General features: G+C 41.0%; 1 protein-coding gene across 1 annotated transcript in view; it reads left to right on the forward strand.

Moving 5' to 3' along the window:
* The window catches only part of IQGAP1 (IQ motif containing GTPase activating protein 1), a 100544-nt gene that overhangs the window by 32430 nt on the left and 42925 nt on the right, over positions 1-25189 (forward strand). Inside the window, exons 3-13 of the mRNA XM_020911254.2 lie at positions 2652-2808; positions 4895-4972; positions 9440-9516; positions 15048-15115; positions 16157-16270; positions 17053-17231; positions 18245-18329; positions 22462-22625; positions 23662-23746; positions 24523-24686; positions 24890-25050. Of these exons, the coding sequence (XP_020766913.1) occupies positions 2652-2808; positions 4895-4972; positions 9440-9516; positions 15048-15115; positions 16157-16270; positions 17053-17231; positions 18245-18329; positions 22462-22625; positions 23662-23746; positions 24523-24686; positions 24890-25050 (1332 nt within the window). The remainder of the gene's footprint in view (positions 1-2651; positions 2809-4894; positions 4973-9439; positions 9517-15047; positions 15116-16156; positions 16271-17052; positions 17232-18244; positions 18330-22461; positions 22626-23661; positions 23747-24522; positions 24687-24889; positions 25051-25189) is intronic.

The raw sequence follows: 25189 nt of genomic DNA on the forward strand, positions 1-25189 counted from the left end.
GACGCTTGTACGCTTCCCCTGTTTCTTCTAGCTCCTGCTCTCTGCTTGCTTGTGACCAGGTCACCGGTGACTTTTCTTCTGGCCTGACAGTTGTGTGGCATGCAGGGCATTCAGCTCCACCAGGAAGCTTGCGAGTCTTGTCATTAGTTGGGACTGTTTCAGAGCGGTCAGACGAGAGGAGGCAGAGAAGGGTTGTGGGGGGCGTGCTGTGGTCCCCCCTTTGAATGGGCTTGTGATCTAGTCTCGGAGAGGAGAGCTGCAGAGCCCTGCTTGCTGGCTCTGGTGCAAGGCGAGAGAACTAGTGTGCTGTTTGTCCGCAGTCTTCTCCATCTGGAGAGGAAAATGTTACTTTTTCTTTACACCCTTACGTGGTAAAGGGCTGTGTTTGGCTTCAAGTTATTCCAGGTTTGTCCCTGTTAATGAGAACACAAGTTAGACTGCCCCCTGAGACCAGGGGTTGCCAGAAGCTGTTTGCTGGATCCTTTTTAGCAGTAAAACATTGGAGGGACGATTATTTCTGATGACTACAGCTTTTTTTCATACCATGGACCTATGTTCTTCCCCACATTGCCCTCCTGGTCTTTAGGCTGTTGGAGAAGCATAGTTTGGATTTTATAGTTGTTACAAAATTGGTATCTAGTTACTGTGGCGACTCTCTTGGAAAATTCATTTGTTTCTTCTTTTTCCCCTCCTGACATTTCAATTCTACTATGTAAAAGAAAAGCCAGAGGAGAAAACACAATACCATTGGATATAGGAAGTAACCAGAAAATTCTCTTGCCCATTCATCTGTCCAACTAATATTTATTTGAGTACCGACTTAGTGTCAGACAGTGTGCTGTCTGAATTAGAAACAGAATAGTCTTGAAAGAAAATGAATAACTATTCTATAGAACTTGAGAAAAGCAGGGCCACTGTTGCTTTCCCTTATTATTTTTTTAAAGATTCTGAGTGGTAATCTAAGTTTGAAAAGATGGAATACAAGAAATTTTATTTATCTTTTACTTTAAGCTTTATGTATCCATTGACGTTATAAACGCTTAATTTTTATGTTGTCTCATTTGTCAGTAAATCTAATTTTTACTTCAGTCTGCTGTCTCTTTGTTCTTTTGTGTTTTTCATTTGGGCTATTCAAATATTTGGCACTAGTGAAATAGACCAGGCTTCATATAGTGGTCCTCTTTCCACCCTACCTGCTGCCCTGGTGTGGTGAAGAACATGGGGATAACAATAGCCTTGTAAAGTTTGAGTAGCATAATTTTAAATTAAAGGTTTTCAATATGGAGTCAATGAAATCTCTGAAATTATAAACTTAAGTATGTGTACATTTTCGAGGGGAGGTCTATAGCTTTCCTTGCATATTCCAAGGATTCTATGACTCAAAAAAAAAAAGTTTAAATCATCGCCCTGAATGGCAGTTACCTACATTTCTATTGGTAGAAAATGTGTGCAAGTAAATTTTGCTTTGTTTTATCTTGAAAGTGAAAGTGTTGCTCTGTTAAGTGGATCTGCGAGCCCACGGACTGTAGCCCACCAGACTCCTCTGTCCATGGAATTTGCCAGACAAGAATACTAGAGTGGTTGCCATTCCCTTCTCCAGGAGATCTTTCTGACCTAGGGATTGAACCCAGGTCTCCTGCATTGCAGGCAGATTCTTTACCATCTGAGCCACCAGGGTTTTATCTTGGGCTTCCTTGAAATCTTATAAGAGGAATCTGAGGTGGACAGTTTAGTTCTCTTTTCCTTTCTAACTTCTTCTCCTCTCTTAAAAAAACACTTAATTCATTTGTACTGGTTCCATTGGAGTTTCCTAAAGTATTTTAGGTGAGATGATTGACTGTTTTGGTAACCCCCACACAACTTTAAAATCTGAATCTAGAAATTCACTGTCAATGCTGAGTTCTCAAACCAGAAGAGAACTTCATCTACAAATTTAAGTTTCTGCGCAGCTGAGAGATGGTGGCTTCAGTTACAAAAGATTTTCCTTAGGAATTCTTCAGGAGCAACTGAAGGAGTGAGGGAGAGGGTCTGGGCTGAGCTTCGTGGGCAGTGAGGACCTGGAAGCCAGCTGGTGTCTTGTTGCAAGAGAGGAAAGAAGGGCGAAGAGGGCGGCATTTATACTCAGAAATTTCCCTCAGTTCCTGGCTCCTGAGATGTGACTGGGCCAGGACAAGGATGTGTGTGAAACTTAATCTTTTTTTTTTTTTTTAAATAATTTAATTAATTTATTTTTGTCTGTGTTGGGTCTTCACTGCTGCATGGGCTTTTCTTAGTTGCAGCAAGTGGGGAGCCACTCTCTAATTGCTGCACGGGTTTCTTTCATTGCAGTGACTTCTCTTGTTGCAGAACATGGGCTCTAGGGTGCTCGGTTTTCAGTAACTGCAGCTCCTGGGCTCTAGAGCACAGGCTCAGTAGTTGTGGGGCACAGGCTCAGTCACTCAGAGTCTGTGGAATCTTCCCAGATCAGGGATCAAACCCATGTCTTTAACCACTTAGCCACCAGGGAAGCCCCTGAAATTGAATCTTTAAAGAGTGTTGCCTATGTTTGATATAAACTTGTCCAAGGAGAGTGGAAATTGAGCTTGAGATCTCCAAGGAGAGTGTTCAGACCTTCCCTCTTTTTTTCTCAAGGCCTCTCTCCTTCTGTGCAGGTGGATGGAAGCATGCCTTGGGGAAGATCTGCCTCCCACCACGGAACTGGAAGAGGGGCTTAGGAATGGGGTCTACCTCGCCAAACTGGGAAACTTCTTCTCCCCTAAAGTGGTGTCCCTGAAGAAGATCTATGACCGAGAGCAGACCAGATACAAGGTGAGTCCTTCCCTGCTTGGTGCTTCAGTTTCCATAAATCAGAGAGAGTTTAGCATCCCTTATCCCATGAAAGAGTTACTGAGAAATATGTGGAAATGTCTTTGTTCCAACAAAATAAAATGCCTGGCAGAGTGGAGAAAGTTCAGTGCAAAGTCAAGATATAGTAGTAAAAGAACCTGAGCTGACCATATTCCTGGTGCATTTCTAATGAGTAATTTGTATAGAGAAATTTTCATGGTCCTTAATGAGGTTTTTATTTCTTAGAAGGCAGAGGAAATAACTAGGGAAATTACTTCTTTAATTTTAACCAAACTCTGAGATTTGTTAACAAATTGAAAGCATTAGCAACTTTGGAGGGGAGAAAATCACCTCGTGATATTAAAGTTTAAGATAAGTAGGAAAGTGAAGAGACTCAGATGTATAGAACAGACTTGTGGACTCTGGGAGAAGGCGAGGGTGGGATGTTTCAAGAGAACAGCATCGAAACATGTATATTATCTAGGGTGAAACAGATCACCAGCCCAGGTTGGGTGCATGAGACAAGTGCTTGGGCCTGGTGCACTGGGAAGACCCAGAGGGATCGGGTGGAGAGGGAGGTGGGAGGGGGGACCGGGATGGGGAATACATGTAAAGCTATGGCTAATTCATTTCAATGTATGACAAAAACCACTGCAATGATGTAAAGTAATTAGCCTCCAACTAATAAAAAAAAATGAAAAAAAAAAAAAAAAAGATAAGTAGGAAAGTGATCTGATTTCAGGAAATTGAGATGAGTGTTTGATTCTTGCAGTCCTCAAAAAGAGGACGACCTTAAGTAAGTTGGGATGTTGACAAGGACCAAATTCCATTGCCTACAGAATTTCTGTGGGGAGCTTTCCTAAGAGCTCTTATCTAGAAAAGGGTAAGTGTAGAAGATAGTGGAAGATTGCAAAACCAAGAGCAAATGTATGAAGGGTCAACTGTCAGAACTGGGTCAGAGCTCAGGATTAAGAATGAAGACAGAATCAAGAGAGATTTTGTTTTATGTTTAAATTTGAAGGAAAACAAGGAAAATATAGATCTTAAGCCAAAATTAACATCCCAAATAGAAACTTTCCCTCATCAAAAAGCAAAGACTTGGGACTTCTCTGCTGGTCCAAGAGTTAAGACTCTGTGCTTCCACTGAAGGGGGTGTGGGTTCAATGCCTGGTCGGGGAGCTAAGATCCCACACATGGCACAGTGCCATCAAAAAATAAATAAAGAATATGCTAACCTCATTTAAAAATTTTTAAAAAAGCAAAGATTTATACGTGGAGTGTTAACTAAGTAGTTATTCTGAAGATACCTCCTGAGTTGTTCTGTCGAGAGTCTACAAAATGTGTGCAGAACAGATAGACGTGAGGGGCCTGGAGATTGCAGCAGCAGTAAAAGCAATTAGCCTACTCTTCTACCTGCCTTGAGAGTAAGCCTTCCTAAAAAAACAACAGGTGCAGAGGTTCAGAGGGGGAAGTTTGTATGTGAAGTATGAGAAAACCTCACTTTGGGAGTATCTTCTACCAGCGAGACACCACATTGAGTGTTTTATGTACATTTTCTCAGTTAATCTTTCTGACAGACATAAAGTAGATGTTAAAGATGGGTAACAGTGTCAGTCACTGAGTCATGGCCAGCTCTTTATGACCCTGTGGACTATATAGCCCGCCAGGCTACTCTATCCATGGGATTTCCCAGGCAAGAATACTGGAGTGGGTTGCCATTTCCTTCTCCATGAAGATGGGGAAACTAAGACTCAAAAGGGTGAAGAGATTTGCCCAGTGTTACCAAGAGATGGCTGCATCAGGAACAGAATCCAGAATAATTGAATTCCCAAGACCATGTTCTGTTGAGCACACTGTACTCAGAAGATTCACCAGATGGTTCTTCTGAGAAGAGCTGAGATGTGAGTTTGGCTTCTAGGGATTAGAATGTGAACATATGCTGGAGATAGACCTTAAGTTTAAGGGGACCACGCGAAGTCTCACAGAGAAGCTTTTACAAGGAGAGTTTTTGTTTAGTATTTGCTTCAGTATTGCCAAACAGTGCCTAATGGTCTTTTATTTGTTCTAGGCAACTGGCCTTCACTTCAGGCATACTGATAACGTGATTCAGTGGTTGAATGCCATGGGTGAGATTGGATTGCCTAAGGTAATTAATGTGATACTCACAGTTCTGTCTTAGTTCTGGCTGTTTTGGCATAACAGTTCTCATTCAACATATAAAATTATCCTCAATTGGTGTTTTATATATGTGTGTATGTGTGTCATTTATTTTTTTCTTTTTTAAATGCTAAAGGATCTCTCCAGTTTGTTTTAGGAATTGGCTTTGTTCTTTTTCTTTTATATTTCTCATCTCTGCTTCACCTTACCCTAGAGAAATTCCCTATGATGTCCTTTACTTTTACTATACCAAATTATAAACGTTAAAATTCTCATACCATGAGGGAATTCCTTGGTGGTCCAGTGGTTAGGACTCAGGACATTTAGGTTCAATCCCTTTTTGGGGAACTAAGATCCTACAGGCCTTGAGGTGTAGCCAGGGGGAAAAAAAAATCACGTGCCATGAAATTCGCCATTTTAAAGTACACAATTCAGTGGATTTTATTTGTTCACAGAATTGCTACATCCAGGTCTAACTTTAGGAAACATAAGGAAATATTTTAGAAACATCATTATTCAGCTTTTGAATAATTAAATCTGTGTGGAGTATGAAGGGTTTATTTTATATTTCAGATTGTGTAGGCCATATAATGATGTTTATTTCTTGTATCTGGTCTTGGCGATGGCTGTAGTTTGTGTTTTTGACAGCTTTACTGAGGTATAATTGATGACAGAAAAGTGACACATATTTAATTTTTACATCTTGAGTTTGGAATGATGGCTGTAACTTTCTTTTTTGGCTGCACTGAGTCTTCGTTGCTGCCCTCGAGCTTCCTCTCGTTGCAGAGCGCAGGGTCTACTCTCTGGTTGCAGTGTGCGGCTTCTCACAGTGGTGGCTTCTCGTTGCAGAGCGCAGGCTCTGGGCGTGAGGGCTTCAGTAGTTGCGGCACTGGGGCTCAGAAGTTGGAGCTCCCGGGCTCTAGAGCACCGGCTCGGTAGTTGTGGCACACGGGCTTAGTTGCTCCGTGACAGGCAGAATCTTCCCGGGCCAGAGATCAAGCCGGAGTCCAGTGCATCGGCAGGCAGGTTCTTAGCTGTGCCCCCGGGAACACCCGTGGCGGTACCTCTGATACGGGAGGAGGCGTCTTTGAGCACATCTGCTCATGCGTTTGCTTAGTGCTGCTCTTGGTGAAATTGCCATCTCAATGGACTGCACCTCCCAGGCTGGCAAGCCTTGAAGTTGCCCAGCTTTGAGACTGAAGGAAGAGTCCAGAGACAGCAAGAGAGGCATCCCTGGTTTATTGGATAGGGGATCTTACAGGTCTGGAGCAAGGCTCTGGAGTGACAACCTGCCGTGGGCTGCAGAGAGCAGGCAGAATATGGCAGCAGTCTTTGCTGTTGGTGGTGGAGCTGGGGGGTTGTTTCCCACTTACTTTGGCCCAGGGCAAGCAGCAGGGGGTCATGTCCCTCTTGGTTGCTTGGGCAGAAGTCTTCCCTTTGATAAACTAGCATCATGGAGCTGTTCTGATCTAAAGATTAGAATAGTCACTAGCATTTGCTGATCAGGGTGTACAGTTAAAAGGGAATGTCAGTCATATGACTAGGATATAGGTGAAGCACGGACTTGTTGAGCAGGCGATGTACAGAAAGCAAGAGAATCACTGTCCTGGGTGGTGATCATACAACTAGCTACCCAGTCCTGTCTTGAATAGCCAGAGAGGCCATGATGTAGTATTACTGTTAGAGGCAAGGACAGCTTTTATTCCCCCCACCCCCACCATCCTTAGACTTAAGAATTCTTCTAGGAATTTATCCCCACCCACACCCCACCAGCTCAAAAAAAAAAAAAAAAAAAAGAAAGAAAAAAAATTAGACAAGCAGGAAAAAAAAAGTGTATGTAAGGCTTTTCAGCATTGCTTATGATGTAAAAAATTGATAGTAAACCACATGTTCCTTCACTCTGGGTATTAACCATGGTTACAGCCCGTCAAATACTACTGCTGCCGTTAAAAAAGGATGATGTCAAATCTGTATACCTAACTGATGTGTTAAGTGAAAAATAAAATCAGGCTAAGATTATACAAGTTTGTGTTCTGGCTTAGATGAGGTTGTGATTTTTGTCTAAAAATAGAGTGTTCTTGGGAAAAATCCACAGACAGAAATAGTTTTCATTTCTGTGTGATGGAGTTAAGGGGTGGTTTTCATTCTCTATACTTTCCTGTGGAGTCTAAATTTTTGTAACCAAAGAAAGATTCAAAAGAAATATAGAGTATCAGAAGGTGGCTGAAGCCACTGGGAAATGAGCATTTGGCATTTTGCGGAGTGCTCTGCTCACTGTCGCACACATACCTGTTGAATTGAGTTTAACTCAGAGCTACGTCTTGGCTGAAGACTAGCTTGTGTCCTCTTTTGTTCCAAGCAAAGTGCTGGAGCTCTCTTCCCTGCACTGGTACGTTCAAGAATCAAGTCCCACACATGTCAGGAAATGCAATACTTCACGTTCTTACAGCCACTAGGCCTTTCTGTGCACCTGTAACTTCCTGTTCCTGTTTTTTGTATAGTACGCCCAATGGGCAATGGCAGTTTAAATTAACCTTTTTGAATGAAACTAAGAGCTTTGTTAATAATTGCTCTTGCTAATAGTATTTTTACTACAAAAATGCCTTTTTAATAATTTAATTTTATTACCATTTTTGTTTACTCACAGTAGTGCCTTGTCCTGAACCACAGTCTCGACAAACAGAATTCCCCAAAGGCTGTCAGAACAATTGGAGAAGGGAATGGCAACCCACTCCAGTGGGCTACAGTCCATGGGGTCGCAAACAGTCGGACACAACTGAAGTGCCTGAGCACATGGCTATTAGCCTTGCTCTGTAGGATTTAAGTCCAGAAGATTTTTGAGTAATGTAGACTAAAGATGCTTAGCCTAAAAAATGTGTTTTTGCCCATAATATAATGTGTGATCAATAATTGACAATACCTATATAGTATTTTTTAAAACTTATTTATTTTTAGTTGGATGATGGTTGATTTACAATATTGTGTTGGTTTCTGCCATATATCAACACATGTGTAGTTTTATTGGGATGTCTTTCCTAATCTATTTATGTGGTACATACAAACTAATTATAGAGACTTAATAGGATAGTTTTTCAGTTTTATCCATTTGACTCTTCATTATAATTGGTGCTGTTGGCCATCTTCTCTGTGAAACATGTTATTGTTTTTGCTTTTTAAAATTGTTTTTAATCTGCTTAATAGTCCTCTGTTTTCTTAAGCTTTCCTACCTTCTGTATCCTAGTGGGCATTCCTTAAGATGCAGTTCTGTTTTTAGCTACATTCTCCCATTCTCATGGTTTCAGTTGTTTTGCTCTATGATAAGCAGTGTCTTCAATTGGCTGCTAGACTTTTCTCTGTGGATAGCTTTCTATTGCTTGGAATGTCTCATCTCTAAAACTAAACCTGCCTTTTCTCCCTAGTGACCTTCTCCTCTGTGTAAGGGGTACCGTGTCGTCACTTTCCCAGTCACCCAGGCTCAGAGCCTTGGCGTTCCCGTGGACTCCTGAGCAGAGCCCTTTCCCCAGCCTTCCTCAGTCGTTCGCAGCATCTGTTTTATCTGCTGAAACAACCTCCCGGCCTGGTTTCTCCAGCTTCAGTCTCCACTGTTCACTGTGTTCTGTGTCTTGTCTGCAGTCAGATCTTCCTGAGGCTCCGTTTTTAGCTTTGGCTTTGAAGCTAGGACTTCTCTGAGGCCTGCATATCAAGTTCAAACTGGTCTGACTGTCAAAAGTCCTCATAATCTGTCTCTGTCCTACCTAACCAACCTTGTTTTTCTATTACTTTCTAAAATGGACTCTGTAATATTTGGGGGGAAGGATGACTGATTTTGACCTTGATTTTCACTGTTCAGGGGAAGACATTTTAGTCTTAGGAAATGAGCATATAAAATTTTAAAAATTATTAAAAGAGATGATTCTGGTACATCCCATCTCTCTCTTGGTGCACAGTTCTTTCTTATTGGGAGCCATAGGTATTGTGGGAGTGGTGCTGGTGCTCAGTTGTGTCCGACTCTGCAACCCCATGGACTGCAGCATGCTGGGCTTCCCTGTCTTTCACTGTCTCCTGGAGTTTGCTCAGATTCATGTCCACTGAGTCTGTGATGCTATCTAACCACCTTATCCTCTGCTGCCGCCCCCTTCTTTTGCCTTCAGTCTTTCTCAGTATCAGGGTCTTTTCCAGTGAGTCAGCTCTTAGCGTCAGGAGGCCAAAGTATTAGAGCTTCAGCTTCCAATGAATTCCTTTCAATGAATATTCAGGGTTGATTCCTACATTAGTAAGGTTGATTCCTTACATTGCTTATGATGAATTGTCTGTTCACCCTAATGAAGTTATTTGTGGAACACTGATGATCTTTTTTAATTGTCCAAAGTTTTACTTGTTTTACTGATGACTGGTGAATGATTAAATGAAACCCAATGGATGCATACTTGACTCTACTTCTTTTATTTCTCCTTAGATTTTTTATCCAGAAACTACAGATATCTATGATCGAAAGAACATGCCAAGATGTATCTACTGTATTCATGCACTGAGGTAATCAGACTTTCCTGGTAGAATAAGCAGTATATAGATATAGAGCACAGATTGGTAGTTGCCAGAGGTGGGGATTTGGGAGTGGGTGAAATGAGTGAAGGTGGTCAAAAGGTACAAACTCGCTGTTGTAAAATAAACAGGTCCTGGGAGTGTAAGGTACATCATGGTGACTATAGTTAATGATACTGTATTATGTATTTGAAAGTGGCTAAAAGAGTAGATCTTAAAAGTTCTCATTACAAGAAAAAAATTCGTAATTATGTGTGGTGATGGAAGTTAACTAGACTCACTGTGGTGATCATCTCATGCTGTACACCTGAGATTAATGTGACATTATTACGTCAGCCATATCTCTCTGAACTATGCATTTCACTTGAGATATAGCCCCTCTTTTAAGTTAAAATCTCTTAAAATTATAAAAAACTATATATATTTGAAAACTTACTGTTTACCATTTTGTTTCAACCTGATAAACTGAATTACAAAATATACTATGTCTTTTTTTTAAACTCTTTATTCAGTATTGGAGTATAGGCAATTAACAATGTTGTGATAGTTTTAGGTGAATATCGAAGGGTCTCAGCCATATGTGTACATGTATCCATTCTTCCTCAAACCTCCCTCCCTTCCAGCCCACCACATGACATTGAGCAGAGTTCCCTGTGCTATATATACAGTAGGTCCTTGTTGGTACCCATTTTAAATATAGCAGTGTGTACACATCCATCCCAAACTCCCTAACTATACCTTCCCCCCATCTTTCCACCCCAGCAACCTTAAGTTTGTTCTCTTAAGTTTGTGAGTCTTTCTGAACATAATACTCTATGTCTTGATACTGATTGGTAACATAGTACCAGCAATTATCAAATGATTGATTGATAATTTGTTTAGTTATCTAGGACCTTGATAAGACATTTATTCCTTAAATAATTTTTATGACAATGCAAATATAATAAATAAGAACTGAAACAAGATATAATTTTTTTCTCAGTTTCATAGTAAGTTTGGAAGATGACCGAATTTCAGGTCCTCAGCCCTTAGAAGGAACACAGTACTAAACTGGAGGGAGGAGGTGGTATGTCTGGAGGGAGGGTGGGATGGGAAGGGAGTAGGGTAGGTTCTAGTAGTCTAGTATTTCAGGGTGGCTCAGATTTACTGGATGACCCGACTAAACCAGAAGGTGATACAAGTGGGTGAGTATAAGAGGGAACATTGAGTATGAGATTTTCTTTTTTTTTCTGCTTGCGCTGTTCTTTTTATATCGCATCCTGTATATGCACCTAATGTGTGCCAGACCCTGGGTATCAAAATCAGCGTGAAACCCGTAAAAGAGAATGTAACTGAGGGCTGGTAGACCTCTTGTGTGGACTGATGGATACATTAACCCCCTCAGAGTTTCCCTTCCTAGACTCTCTACCTTCTGGTCCATCTGTTATGCTGCACTAAGAGCTGTCTTTCCAAAACAGCCTTCATCTTACCAGACACTCCATAAAATGCTTTGATTATTCCATTGTAGTGTCACCCCTAGCCATTCCCTCCTGTGTATCTGTCCTCTAGTATCTCATGCGTTTGATTCTGCTGTTTCCTCTGCCTGAAATGCCCTTTTCTCCCTGGTTTAACCTGTGCTCTTCCCCGGGTGCCACCTCAGAATGCTGCCATAAGTATCTTCTCTTACTTTTTCCTTCTGAAGCAGAATTAGCTACTTACCATCTTTGTGCTCCTTTAGCATTTTGTAACAAAGCTCTCACTCCACTTATCTTACTTGTTACATTGTCCTCTGGTTACTGTTTGCGCTTGGCTATCTTGTGGATTCCTTGGGGGCAAAAGTATTTCCTTTGTTCTTTATGGTTGTGTTTTTAGTACTTAGATGCCTAGTATATAACCACAATAAATTATACATTATAACAAATCTCCCTCCCTTTCTCCAGCCCAAGGGGATAATTTATAACCAAATGGCAGTTTGTCTTTATGGAAGGGCTCTTCCTGTTTGTGTCTACTTATCAAGTTTCAGTTCAGTTCTCACTTTCTTGGTGAAGATTCTCCAATAATGACAGCTTTTTACCTTTTTCTAAGCCTCTGGACTTTTTTGTTTGTTTTGTGTGTGTGTTTAGTTATATATTCCTTCTTTCATATCTTTTCTCCCTATTATATTTATTAGCATCTTAGGGACAAAAATCATGCCTTACTTTTTTTTTCTCTCAAAGGTACATAGCATAATGTTGGACTAACAATGGTAAAATGAGAATTTAAAAACATTGTTTAGGAATAGGTGACAAATCAGAGAATTTTCAGAATGTAGCCATTTCAGATGTATATGCCTGAGCTAAAATCAGATTGATTCTAAGTGTTGTGGTTGGCTCGGTGTTCTGTCGATGCTGATAGTCTTGTGAAGGCGGTACCCACCATGGATATCTGAAGTTGGCAGGCAGAGAAGCTAAGCTGGCAGAGTTCCTCTCTGCTAGTTCTGTAGCTGCTGCTCTCTGCCAGGTAACCTGGGTCCCAGGCTCTCACATCCCCTGAAGAGAGACTGAAGAACTAACTGTGCCTTTCTCATGATGGAATCAGAATGAGAAAGGGAGGAAGCCTGCTATTGTTCTCCATTTCTCTTCAATAGGCAGTTCGTGCTTAGAAAGTATATACACAGCAGTGTGTCCTGGTTGGTGATTTACAATTTCTTTCCTCCCTTACAGTGTTTTTCCTGAGGGGTGGGTTGGCCACTCTTGATAATATGTAGGAAGTGCGTCTAAGTGCTTGAGGCTCTTGTTTACCCTCACAGGACAGTGTTCAGGGCCGCTCCCTCACTTCACCTACCTGTTTTGGGTGAGGCACTGTTTCCCTTTTGGATCAACAGTGATAAAGAAGCATTATCTCCTTGTTTTCCCCCCTTCCTGCCATCTGTATCCCCCCCCCCCCACCCCCAAGTCTTGACTGGCATTATTCCTGAGATAGTCACTGTACTTCAGTCAGACTAAGTTACACTTGTAGTTTACACTCCACTCTCAGATGAGACCCTACTTCTCCATTATTCCAGGTGTATTTGTATACTTCTTTTCCATTCCCTACCCGCATGCTTTATCTTTTTAAGAATTCAGTTTGGCCCATAATCCTTTATCTTAAATTAAAAAAAAAAAAAAAACCATGCTAAAAAGTCTGTGAGTTTTGGTTCAGTTCAAACTCATTTGTTGGCAAGATCTGATCAGTGTTAATTGAGATTACTTAGAATGTATATCTACTTAATGTGGTTATTCAGATGTTTCTCTGCAGAGAAGGTAATGTATTTGATTAGGGTTGCTTCCCCAAGACTTGTTGGGGGTGTTTTATTTTGCTGCATACACTGTACAACTTTTCTGAGAAATCCTAAATTAATATTTGGCCCAGGGAATTTAGGTAAGGGATGTGGGCCTGTACTAGGTTGTGTTTCCTCATCAGCTGCTGTGTTGAAGAGTGATCTTTGAGATTAGCATAATGATTTCTTTCATAGGTTACTCTACAGTCATTGATCTGTATTCCCCGGCGGCTCAGACAGTAAAGCGTCTGCCTGCAATGTGGGAGACCCGGGTTCGATCCCTGGGTTGGGAAGATCCCCTGGAGAAGGAAATGGCAACCCACTCCAGTACTCTTGCCTAGAAAATTCCATGGATGGAGGAGCCTGGTGGGCTACAGTCCATAGGGGTCACAAAAGTGGACACAGTTGAGCAACTTCACTTTCACTTTCTTTCACTTTCACAGTCATTGGTGATAATCAGCATCCAGATGGGCTGACACAAGCTTCTTCTCCTCATTGCTGTAGAGTATAACTTAAATAGGAAAAAAATGAAAAGAAATCTGAACTCAATTACAGGCTGATTGTGATAGGTAGCTGATAGCTTATTTGTGAAAGCAAGCACAGGAGGCCAGGAACAAAAACTGAAAGTGATGTGTATTATTAGGAATTTTAAGTTTTAGCTGTGAGGTTAAGTGCTTTCGAGGCTGGATAAGAGGACCCAAGTGGCCATTAGGATTCCATTTATAGCTCTATCATGTCCTTAAAATATTCCTAATAATTAAAATGAGATAAAAGCAAGATAATGCCCATCTGCTTTCAGCTTCCCTTCTCTGCTTTTAACAGCAACTGGTGATAGCATTGTGACGCCTTTGATTATCATTGAAGACCTTAGAAACTCACTCTTGTTGGGGCTGTGAAAGTAACATGCTCAAGCTTTTGTTGAAGTGTGGCAACCACTTTCTTGTTCTACAGTAGAAATAAAAGAGGAACAAGCTTCTGGAGAAAAATATTTTTACTATTTTAGAATGCAGATGGAACATCCTATGCAGGGGAAGTACATGAAGAAGCGTATTACATGTCCAGAAAGTCATTAGCTCTTTGGCTTTGGAAACTGTATTGAATAATGTAAAATCTTTGGAGAGAGGACCTTTATTTACATCTCGAGCATTTTATTCTAAAGAAAAGCCCATAATTGTATACATAAGATTTGTATTTGTACTTACCTGAGAAAATGATTGGTTACTGTGGATGTATATATTCTAATGTGTTTTCAGAATACTTGATTTTTTTAAGATTATGCATTTGGGTTTATCTTATACAGTTTGGATGCTGATCAGTTTTGTGAATGCAGTGTACATGATACATATTTGTATTTAGATAATATTGAGATGTAGAGATTATCTGCAAATGCTATAGGCTACTCTGTTGAGTGTCTGTGGTTTATTTTTTAGATATTTTTTATTTCCTCTCTTATTACTAGGCTGTCAATGTCTTGCTCATGTTAATCCCTGTGGAGTGGTTTTCTGATCCCTTGTAATTTATTCTGAGCTGGTAGAGCCTTAGTCTCTGGTTAATCTGATTCATGTTTGTAGACATCCATCCATCTGTGAAGTATTGATTATTATTTATTAATATATGTCAGGCTCTGGGTAGGCACTGGTAAACAAGACTTTTATTGACCCTGACTTCATGGGGCTTAGAGTTGAGATTTTTATTTAAAGAATAAAGATTTATGATATATACTTTATGTAAAACTAAAGTACCTGAATTAAACTTTTCCATCAGTAATATGAATTCAGCTTAAGTAAGATTTGCTATCTGAGTCATTTTCATGAGATTTTTCTAAAATGTCTTTTTACTTAAAACTTACTGATCTCACACACACACAAAAAAACTTACTGATCACAAGAAGTTAAACAGAAATGAAAAGACTTCACTTACCTTTGTTATATTAACATTTGTATTAACATCTGATTGCTTATTGGATTTGTCCTGGAGCTAGGACTTAAACTTGTGTCTCCTGATTCCCAGCCCAGTGCTTTTTGCATTACATTATGTGACTTTTAAGGACCTCCTTGTTATATAAAACTAAAAGAAGGCTCTGAGATACAGTATCATAGCTGCTGAGTGTAATGTGGCAGAGTCCTGGGAGTCTCCATGTTCAGAATGCTTCTGTTCTTTATGCTGGTTTTCCCCTTTGACTTTAGAGCAGCAGAACATCCAGCTGGGAGTCCTGCCTGACTCTTTTGTGTATTTTGTCTTCTAGTTTGTACCTGTTCAAACTAGGCCTGGCTCCTCAGATTCAAGACCTGTATGGAAAGGTTGACTTCACAGGTAAGAAGTTCCAGACCTGGCAGGAAGTGCTTGATTTATGTGGAAATAGCCTGGAGAGTCAACTGTACCAATCTTAAAGATGTGGGGCTTTAAAAACACTGTGCCAGCAGTGATTAAAAAAAAATGCACAAGGAACCTGCTTCTCCCGGTATGGTGGAAGGAACACGAAACCTGGGATTTCAGGCTCTGTTGTCTCAGTTATGACATGGGTGTGGTTGAGAAGTCTCCGTTTTCTTATATGTAAATTAGAATATTAACATCTAATATTAAATGTTCACGTACAGTGAGAAAAACTTTATGACAGTCTTTCCCTTTCCCTTCCAGTAGCATCATTTGTAGGCAAACAAAGGTGGGGCATACAAAGATGGCAATTTACATTTATTTGGGTGGGTGTTTCTGTGTATATTTGCTATAGTCAAATCCTTGAAGAGATGAGGGCTTGGGGAGAAAAAGAACAGGGGGAATATTGGTGAAGGGTAAAATAAACTCAAATCTTTTTGAACTGGTGATTATTTTATAGGCTGTGGAGTTTTAAAAATTGGTAATACAGCTTTTATCTATGATATTTTTTCTTCCAGAGAAGTTGTTCCCCAGACTTGGGGCAAGGGCTAAACCTTAACATGTTATTTTCTGTATCATTTGGCTTCTGGCCTTAGACACAAAATTGTTTAATAGTAGCTAGTGACTTGGATTCACTTCTTGTTTGAAGTTCCTTTAAAGTTGCTCTATTCATAAGTTCATTAGAGGAAATGCCATTAGTAGCAGTTTGGGAAAACTATTCTCTATAGAGCCAGTCTCATGTTATGGTTATTTCTGATGCTTGTGATAGTGCTGATAATAGTTGTGTGTCTATTGAATGCATGTTATATACCAGATATTAGGTTAAGTGCTTTCCATGTATTAATATTATCTTATTTAAATCCTTATAACAATCCTAAGAGTTAGATGTCATTTTATCCAGTACATTTTGTGTTTAAGGAATCTGTTTCCTTCTAAGTTCTGAAAAGGTGCTTACCTTTGGGTCTTAATTCTTTCCTGTAGAAGAAGAAATCAACAACATGAAGATTGAACTGGAGAAGTATGGGATTCAGATGCCTGCCTTTAGCAAGATTGGGGGTATTCTGGCTAATGAGCTGTCAGTGGATGAAGCTGCATGTAAGAAGAGAGTGGTTTCGTGGGTTCAAATGGAGTTGTTGCTACTGCTTTCAATGATTAATACTATAATGGTGGTCTTGGACATGAGGAATTTTGCCAGCAAGTGTCTAGTGGCTCAGACAGTAAAGACAGAGTCTGCTTGCAATGCAGGAGATCCCAGTTCGATCCCTGGGTCAGGAAGATCCCCTGGAGAAGGGAATGGCAACCCACTTCAGTATTCTTGTTTGGAGAATCCCCATGGACAGAAGAGCCTGGTGGGCTACCGTCCATGGGGTTGCAAAGAGTCAGACATGACTCAGCGACTAACATTTACTTCTTTCTTTAGGTCAGTAGATACAGTTTCAAACACTGCTATACAGTTGTTTATGCTGTTATTTGGAAATAAGTGAGAAAAAATATAGTTTTGATTAAAATAAAAGCACTAGAAAGCAAATTCTGCATTTCAATGCCTTTTTTAGTTTCTTGTCTTCTAATGGTGTTTACATGATAATTAAGGGTGAACATTTCCAGAACAAATGCTCAGATGCTCCCTGCAAAGACCCTTACAAATGTTTTCCCCATGAGAGTCCAGATTGAGCATTTCAGACATGGATGATAGACAGAGCTGTGACTTGTATGTTAGGGGAAAGACAGAGCTCACAGGATCTGGGGATTCCTCTAACCCCTCTGTCTACGAAAAGCAGCCTCTGTCTGTGCTGGGGGATTGCCGTGTTTGAATGTGTAATGTACATCCTTTACTTTATATAACCTCAGTGTTCTGTGTTTTGAATTCTTTTTTTCAGTACATGCGGCTGTTATTGCCATTAATGAAGCTATTGACCACAGAATTCCAGCTGACACCTTCACAGCTTTGAAAAATCCCAATGCCATGCTTGTGAATCTTGAAGAATGTTTGGCTTCTACCTACCAGGATGTACTTTACCAGGCCAAACAGGACAAAATGGCAAATGCTAAAAACAGGGTAAAAATGGAACATTTGCTCTTTTTAATTGATTTATAGGGGCTTCCGTGGTAGCTTAGCTGGTAAAGAATCTGCCTGCAATGCAGGAGACCCTGGTTTGATTCCTACATAGGGAAGATCTGCTGGAGAAGGAATAGGCTACCCACTCCAGTATTCTCAGGCTTCCCTGGTCGCCCAGCTGGTAAAGAATCTGCCTGCAATGTGGGAGACCTGGGTTTGATTGCTGGATTGGGAAGATTCCCTGGAGAAGGAAAGGGCTACCCACTCCCGTATTCTGGCCTGGAGAATTCCATGGACTGTATAGTCTGTGAGGGTCACAAAGAGTCAAACACAACTGAGCAACTTTCACTTTTCACAACTGATTTACAGTCTTTCATTATTTAACATGACTCCATTTTAAAGATCAGTTTTATTGAGATATTAATTGATGTATAATAAAACCCAACCATGTAAAGTGTACAGTTTGATGAGTTTTGACCAGTGTATACAGATATGTGACCACCGCCTGCAAAGTTCCCGTATCTCCCTTTCAAAGTCAACCTCTACTGCCTCCCTCTGTCCACCCCTGACCCCGGCAACTCCAGGTCTATGTTCTATCACTGTAGCTTATCTTTTTTTGAATTTTATATAAATGAAATGGAGTTACCAATATATAGTCTTTCAGTATTAGATTGTATTTTGACATCTGCTTTCTTCTCGAATGTGTGCAAACCTGTGAGAGGCTCTGAGATCTAGTCTGAGACAAGGATTCAGGCTCCCAGATGAGCGGGGCAGGGTTCACCAGTGTCTCCTTCTGCCTGATTCTGGAAGAATTCCTTGAGCTTGTTATTTATGATTGGATTTCCTTTTTATGTTTTTGGTCACAATCATGTAGCTTTGTTCTTTGTTAAGGATTTTAAGCTACACCCTTTCTTGCTCTTGACTCTGTCGTGGTGGAGGAGGAACACACATGTATTTCTTTGGTCTTCCTAGAGACTTCAGCTAATTTAACTACACCTTTTATTCATCTTCAGACAGAAAGCTCTGAGAGAGAAAGGGACGTTTATGAGGAACTGCTCACTCAAGCTGAAATTCAAGGCAATATAAATAAAGTCAACTGTAAGTATGTGCCCCCGTCAGGCCCCTAAAGGAATGTCACTGAATAATGTGCCTGTGGATCTGTTCATGGTTTAAGTTTATATCAGACATTTGTGGGTTTGCCTAGGAACTATTGCATATTTACTGTCTTTTGTGTTCATGTGTCTTCTTTTTGGGCTACCGTTGTCCTCAGGCAGCACGCCCCCCGCCCCCCTGCTCTTCTGTGTAACTCACAGACTGGAGTTTTTGGCTGCAGTTTCACTCTTTTCACCCTATGTTAGACACTTAAATCTGAAGAGGGATTTTATCTTCCTATTTTTAAAGTAATAATAGTTTTGTTTTTCTTTTAAAGAGCAATACAAGTTATCCAGAAATGAGCCACAAATAAAAAATTAGACTCCTAAGAATAACCATGCTTGGTATTTTTAACTTAGCCTTCAGAACATATATTTAAACAGAAATGAGGCTGTCCTGTTCATCTTGATTTTTGTGTATGTGTTACACACTTTTGAAAAATTAATTTCTTTTTTTTTTCTGAAAAATTACTTTCTTGAATTAATTTAGTCTCTCTTCTGCAAAAGAACCTGCATCAGTTTCTTATTACTTGCCAGACAAAACGGTGTTCCCTGGCCTCGTGGAGCTCTTTATGCACTGTTTGATGCATGCAACTCTCTGTAGAAACTCATGTGCCTAATCATCTCCCACGTTCATTGTGTTCATTTTATGACTCATGAAGAGTGGCTCCGGAGTTGTGCAGACCTGGGGTTTGATCTCTTGCCCTTGTATTAATCACTGTGGGAACTGGGCACCTGTGGCACAGAGTCATTTTACGCGTGATGAGATAATATATGTAAATTGGCTCGTATTTAGTAAGCACTCAATAACATTATCATTACTGTTGTTAATCATGTAACTGCCCCACTGTAATGCCCTCACGCCTCATGTCTTACCTCATCCAAATTATACCCATCATTCAAGATTCAGCTCAGTTCTCACCTCAGTGCGTATCCTAACTCACAATATACTTGCCTTTCACATCTCCTACAGCATCTGTATGCTTAATCACATGATTTTGTGTTTAATTCTCTATTGTCTTAAGTGCTTGTTTTTTGTTTTTTACATCTATATAGACTTAAACTTGAGTTTACTTATGAATTCTGCTTCTTTTTAAATCCTCATAATTCCTAGCATAGGGTTAGAGTCACTGAAAGAACTAAAAAACCTTGTTTAATTCAACCAGACTTGACCTTGATCTTATTTTGATCAAGATAATAAATAATAGTAGTAATAGTCATCAGGGTCCTCTCTGTTCTTTGGAGATCCTAATTTCTCACTTGTACTAATGCTCTGAATAACTGGTGAGAATTTATAGATTTTACCAACTCTTTATGGTAGAGAGTTCTAAATCCTAACCAGGAGTCTGTGTACTCTGTTCCGTTCTGGTTCATTTAGGATAATAGCTTTCTAAATAGAGCTGTAGTTCCATTCACATATGGGTGATTGGTTGTGCTGTATCTGTATGAATACTGCTTTTGTCAGCAAGTATAAACCAGAATGTCCTTGCACTTAGTTCTCTCTGTAGAAGAAAGTCCAGCACATTTCCTGCTGCATACACTGCATAAAATACTCTTATTTACTAAGGGACTTTTCTCTACTATGTTGTTTGGGGCCTTTATTGCTATACCTGGCTGATTATGTTAGAGTTAGTTATAAACTCATAAGGAAAGAAAGGTATGTGTGTATTTTGAAAGTGTTCCATGCATATTGTTCTTATGTGGTCAGAGGAGCAAAATAGTAAAAATTCCCTCAGATATGTTTCAGTGAGGAAGGTAGGCAGATACATCATTTCAGGGCAACTTGGCTAGAACAATTCAGTGAGTAATTTCAAGGCAACCAGAGACATGTGAAATACAGTCATAGAATAAAGAAAAGAATGATGACTTTTCCTCAAGGTTTGTACATGACCCTTCACTGGGGTTCTCAGTGAAGAACCTCACCTGGAGGTGAGGATAAGGCAGAATTCTCAATAGAGGGACAATCTTTTCCTAATAGTAGGGAAAGTCAGAGACAAGGGAAAGTTGGAAGACAGAGGGACTTTAGGTCCCAAGAATTATTTTAGTGTAATTGTAGATAAGATTCTTTCCCTGGGGCTTGAGAGCAAGTAGTGAAGCCATTATGCTGCCCCAGAAGAAAGCTGCAGGCCAAAGAGTTAAAAATGTGAAAAAGTTCTTATTTTTTTGTTAAGTAGGATAAGGAAAATTAGATAATTAAAGCATAGTGGGAGAAAATATGTGAATAATGTTCCAAACCAGTGGTCCCCAACTTTTTTGGCACCAAGGACCAGTTTTATGGAAGGTAATTTTTCCACAGACCGGGGTTATGGGGGTGGGGTGGGGAATGGCTTCAGGATGATTCAAGCACTTTATATTCCTTGTGCACTTTATTTCTATTGTTATTACATCAGCTCCACATCAGATCATCAGACATTAGATCCTGGAGGTTGGGAATCCCTGTTCTAAACTTTAGAGTATAAGTATTAGTAAATATACACTTAAATATTTACATGTTTATGTACATAGTAAGTTTATACTTCCAGTAAAAGCATAAATGACTAGATGCCTTTGCAGATGATCATCTGAGACTCTTGTGTTACATCCCTAGAGGAAGCCTGGTTGTTACCAGCCTGTGTTGCTTTTATTTTCTGTCTCCCACTACTGCAGAAGCTCCCTGAGGATGGAGACAACCTGTTTGTTTTGTTCCGGGCTTTGTTTGCAGCAGGTGCAGGTCCTTGTGGTGGGAAAGTGCTTGGTTGGTTGGCTGACGGCCACGTAGACCTGCAGCCGTGATTCAGAGAGCTGCTCGCCTCCTCGGTGTGGTGATCAGTGAGCCAAACCGTAGGGGAGAAGGTTGGAAGAAGGGAACAGTCTCTTAGGAATCTAGCCTTTCGTCTTTTTACCTCTTGGTGTTATGTATTAGTTCTGGTTTGAGACTTTGTTTTCTCTTGAACTGTTTCCTTTATAACACCTTACATTAATTTTCTTTCTTTCTTTTTTTTTTTTTTACAAATGAAAACAGTTTAAACTGATAACTACTGCTATGCCCCCAATATTTTGATTTTTAGTATTTTATTTTTGATTTGTTTTGCTACTTCGGTGATAAGATTAGATGTTCTTTCCTGGGTGGGGCAAGGGAAGGAGAACCCTATTTTTTCTTCTAAAAATAGGGAAGCTGAAAATAATAATTACGATTTTCTAGGGGCTGTCATTTCTGAAATCAGAAAATGTATTATTTTGACTTTCAACTTAATACCTTATTTATTTTATAATATGCAAAGTACTTTCACATGTATGATTTCATTTAATCTCATGAGGAATTTTAGGAGGAACCTACCTTTATTATCATTTTCAGATGAAGGGAAATCTGCATTTTTACTGTTGATAATGTGTTAATGACCTTGTGTGATGTCAGGTTCAGTGGCTAGAAGTAGAGAATGTTGAGGCAGTGCGGAGTGCCCCTTCGGCTCCACACGGTCAGACCAGCCTCCGTGTCTCGGCACTGCTTAGGGACAGAGTACCTTCAGGAGATGCCAGGATGATGGACGGATTCAGAATGATGCTGTATAAAATATTTGAAGGAACTAAGGCTCTTTAGTTGGGAGTAGACCGTCACAGGGAAGAGGGGTTGGAGGTACTCAAGTGTCAACTCTAGTGTGTGAGCTTTAACAATTTTTTTTTTAAACAGAATCATCCAGAGATGTAGTAAATTGCAATGGGAGACACTTTCTCCTGTGTAGTAGTTTAGTCTGGATAAAGACTTGGCATTTTAGCGGGAATGCAGGCATGTATTATTGGTGCCTCTTAAATTGCTGCCCTTATTGGTGCCGACCTGTCTGCATCTAGAAGTTTGTAAGTAGGCCTGGGGTGTGGTCTAGGAATCCATTAATTCTGAACACCCTGGGAACCTCTGAACTTGGAGACTTTAAGGTTCTCGTCCACCCTCAAAGCCTAATGCTTCTGTGATGCTCCACAGGAAAGGCTATCTAATTATATTTCCCCAGTCTGCACTGAGACTGGTTTTTGGGAAGGAAAAATATTCCCGGCTATGATGTTAACATAGTTTTGTCTTAAGTGTTTGCCTTTTTTCCCCTCCTCAGTGCTTGCTGCGTTAACAAATATAGACCTGGCTTTGGAGCAGGGATCTGCACCAGCCTTGTTCAAGATCCTGCAGTCACCCGCACTGGGCCTGCGAGGGCTGCAGCAGCAGAATAGTGACTGGTACCTCAAGCAGCTCCTGAGTGACAGAGAGCAGAAGAGACAGGTAACAGCATCCTAGGTGGCACCTGTAAGGCTTGACATCCATCCGTTTCAATCTCATGCTGTTGTGTAAAGGTATCAATGGGGCCTTTTTTCCCCACCCGCATGTGGGAAACTTTCTCCTGCATGTGAATTAAGCTGTTTAATATCCTCAGGTAAAGTGCACATTGTCTTCAGCTCTCTTTTGCTTGTAGAGTTGTAAAGCCCCTCTTAAATAGCTTCGCCCACCCTCTGAATCTCACCACCCCTTCACTTGAAGTCCCTTAAATCCCCAACTTAAAACTGCTGGGCAGAGGACTTCCCAGGTGGCTCAGTGGTAAAGTATCTACCTGCCAATTCAGGAGATGCAGGCTCAATCCCTGGGTTGGGAAGATCCCCTGGAGAAGGAAATGGCAACCCGCTCCAATATTTTTGCCTGGGAAATCCCATGGACAGAGCAGCTTGGTGGGCTATAGTCCATGGGGTTGCAAAAGAGTCGGACATGACTCAGTGACTGCACAACAACAAAGCCATTGGGGAGAACCTGAAATTTTATATTCTTCCTTCAGGAATTTGCACTTTAAAGAAAAACCATACCTCACAAGTTTCCTCTGGCTAACACTGGGAAAACATTTAATATTGCACTAAGAGTAGACTGTGTGGGATTGTACTCTATGGGTTTTTATTTTTTAGAACAAATACAAGGGGCTTTTTTTTTTTTTTTGCTAAATAAGGACTAGTGTACATTTTATAAATTCTCATTATTGGCCAGAGAAAGCAACATTAATGTGCTAATGCTTCTATAAAGATTTTATCTTGAAACATTTTGATGCTCTTTACAAAATATTCTTTTAAGTGTGCTGGTGTCTGGAAAGTCCTTCTCCCCCAGATTTGACAAGGGTTTTTGACTCCAGTTCAGGCTGCTGCTTCAGCTGCTTGTAGCCTGAAGCTGTCTCTTATGGCTCAGTGTCCCTAATGACTGTTGTTGAGATATGAGAACTGTGAGTCCTGGACATGCAGGCAAGAGTCATCTTCACCTGAATGTTCTCTATTTTTCTCAGGGTGGTCAGGCTGAGCCCCTGCAGAAGGAGGAGCTACAGTCTGGAGTAGATGCTGCAAACACTGCCGCTCAGCAATATCAGAGAAGTAAGAGTCCCCTCAACTGTGTGTCCCCTGAAATACTGAGTAGGGGAGGAGAGTGGCTTTGTGTCATGGAGGGGCCTGAGAGGAGATTCTGTCACTCCTCAACCCACCCCAAACCTATTAGCCACACTCAGCTATCAGGTACCTTTGGTAGCAATAGGAGTCCTCCGTTTTAAAAGTAGAACCAGAGTCCGTGTAGGCTCACTTTGGCTCTAAGCACGTGCTTACGTGGTTGGTTGGAACTTCCCTGGTGGCTCAGTGGTAAAGAATCTGCCTCTCAATGTAAGAGATGTGGATTTGATCCCTGGGTCAGGAAGATCTCCTGGAGAAAGAAATGGCAACACATTCCAGCATTCTTGCCTGAAGAATCCTGTGGACAGAGGAGCCTGGTGGGCTTCAGCCCATAGGGTCGCAAAGAGTCAGAAACAACTTAGTGTCTGAACGACGACAACAGCACCACCTTTACCAGGCTCTCCTTGATGTAGGGGAGGGGTGTTTTAGGTAGAGTGTAGTGGTGGCAGGCAGGAGGAGTTGGAGCAGAAAGAAAACAGGGGTGAGGAGAAGACGAAAGAAAACAGATTTACTGAGATGCAGCCCACATACCATTGAGTTCATCCTCAGACTAAGAAGACCACTGTCTGAAGGTGGAAGTTCCACTTCAAATGTCACAACTAATAGTCTAGCTGCAGAATATGATTTTCTCCTGTGAAAACTGGCGTCTGCGCCCGCTTGGGGCTCTGGGAGCCGGTGGCCTTTCTGACCTCATGTTCTCCACCCAGGGTTGGCGGCAGTGGCAGCGATCAACGCCGCAATCCAGAAGGGTGTGGCTGAGAAGACTGTCCTGGAACTGATGAACCCCGAAGCCCAGCTGCCACAGGTGTACCCGTTTGCTGCCGAGCTTTATCAGAAGGAGCTGGCCACCCTGCAGCAGCAGAGTCCCGAGGTGAGCTCACCAAACCTGTGCTGTTTGTGAGCAAAACAAGAGTGACTGTGAATTTAATACCCACTTCTGGGTGTAGTTAGGCAGAACCTTTTTTTTTTTTAAACCAGAAAGTTAGACTCCATGTGGTTTTATTAAATGTCTGCCCTCCCTGGGTCTTCCAGAATGTCCTTCCTTACTCTCTCCCTACCTCTCCCTCTGTACAGCATAACCTCACCCACCCTGAGCTCTCTGTTGCGGTGGAGATGCTGTCATCAGTGGCCCTAATCAACAGGGCACTGGAATCTGGAGACATGAACACAGTGTGGAAACAGCTGAGCAGTTCAGTGACAGGTCTTACCAACATTGAAGAGGAGAACTGCCAGAGGTGGGTGCCCCTGACCCTAACCTCTGTCTTCCGTGAACCAGCACTCTTATTTTCTCTGCAGGAATCGTGTCTTCCTTGTGATGGTCTTTTAGTTCCGCTCCCCTCCCCACCCCACCCCGTATTTCAGTTTGTTTTATTA

This window comes from Odocoileus virginianus, chromosome 16, assembly GCF_023699985.2.
Source record: "Odocoileus virginianus isolate 20LAN1187 ecotype Illinois chromosome 16, Ovbor_1.2, whole genome shotgun sequence".
Taxonomy (NCBI): Eukaryota; Metazoa; Chordata; class Mammalia; order Artiodactyla; family Cervidae; genus Odocoileus; species Odocoileus virginianus.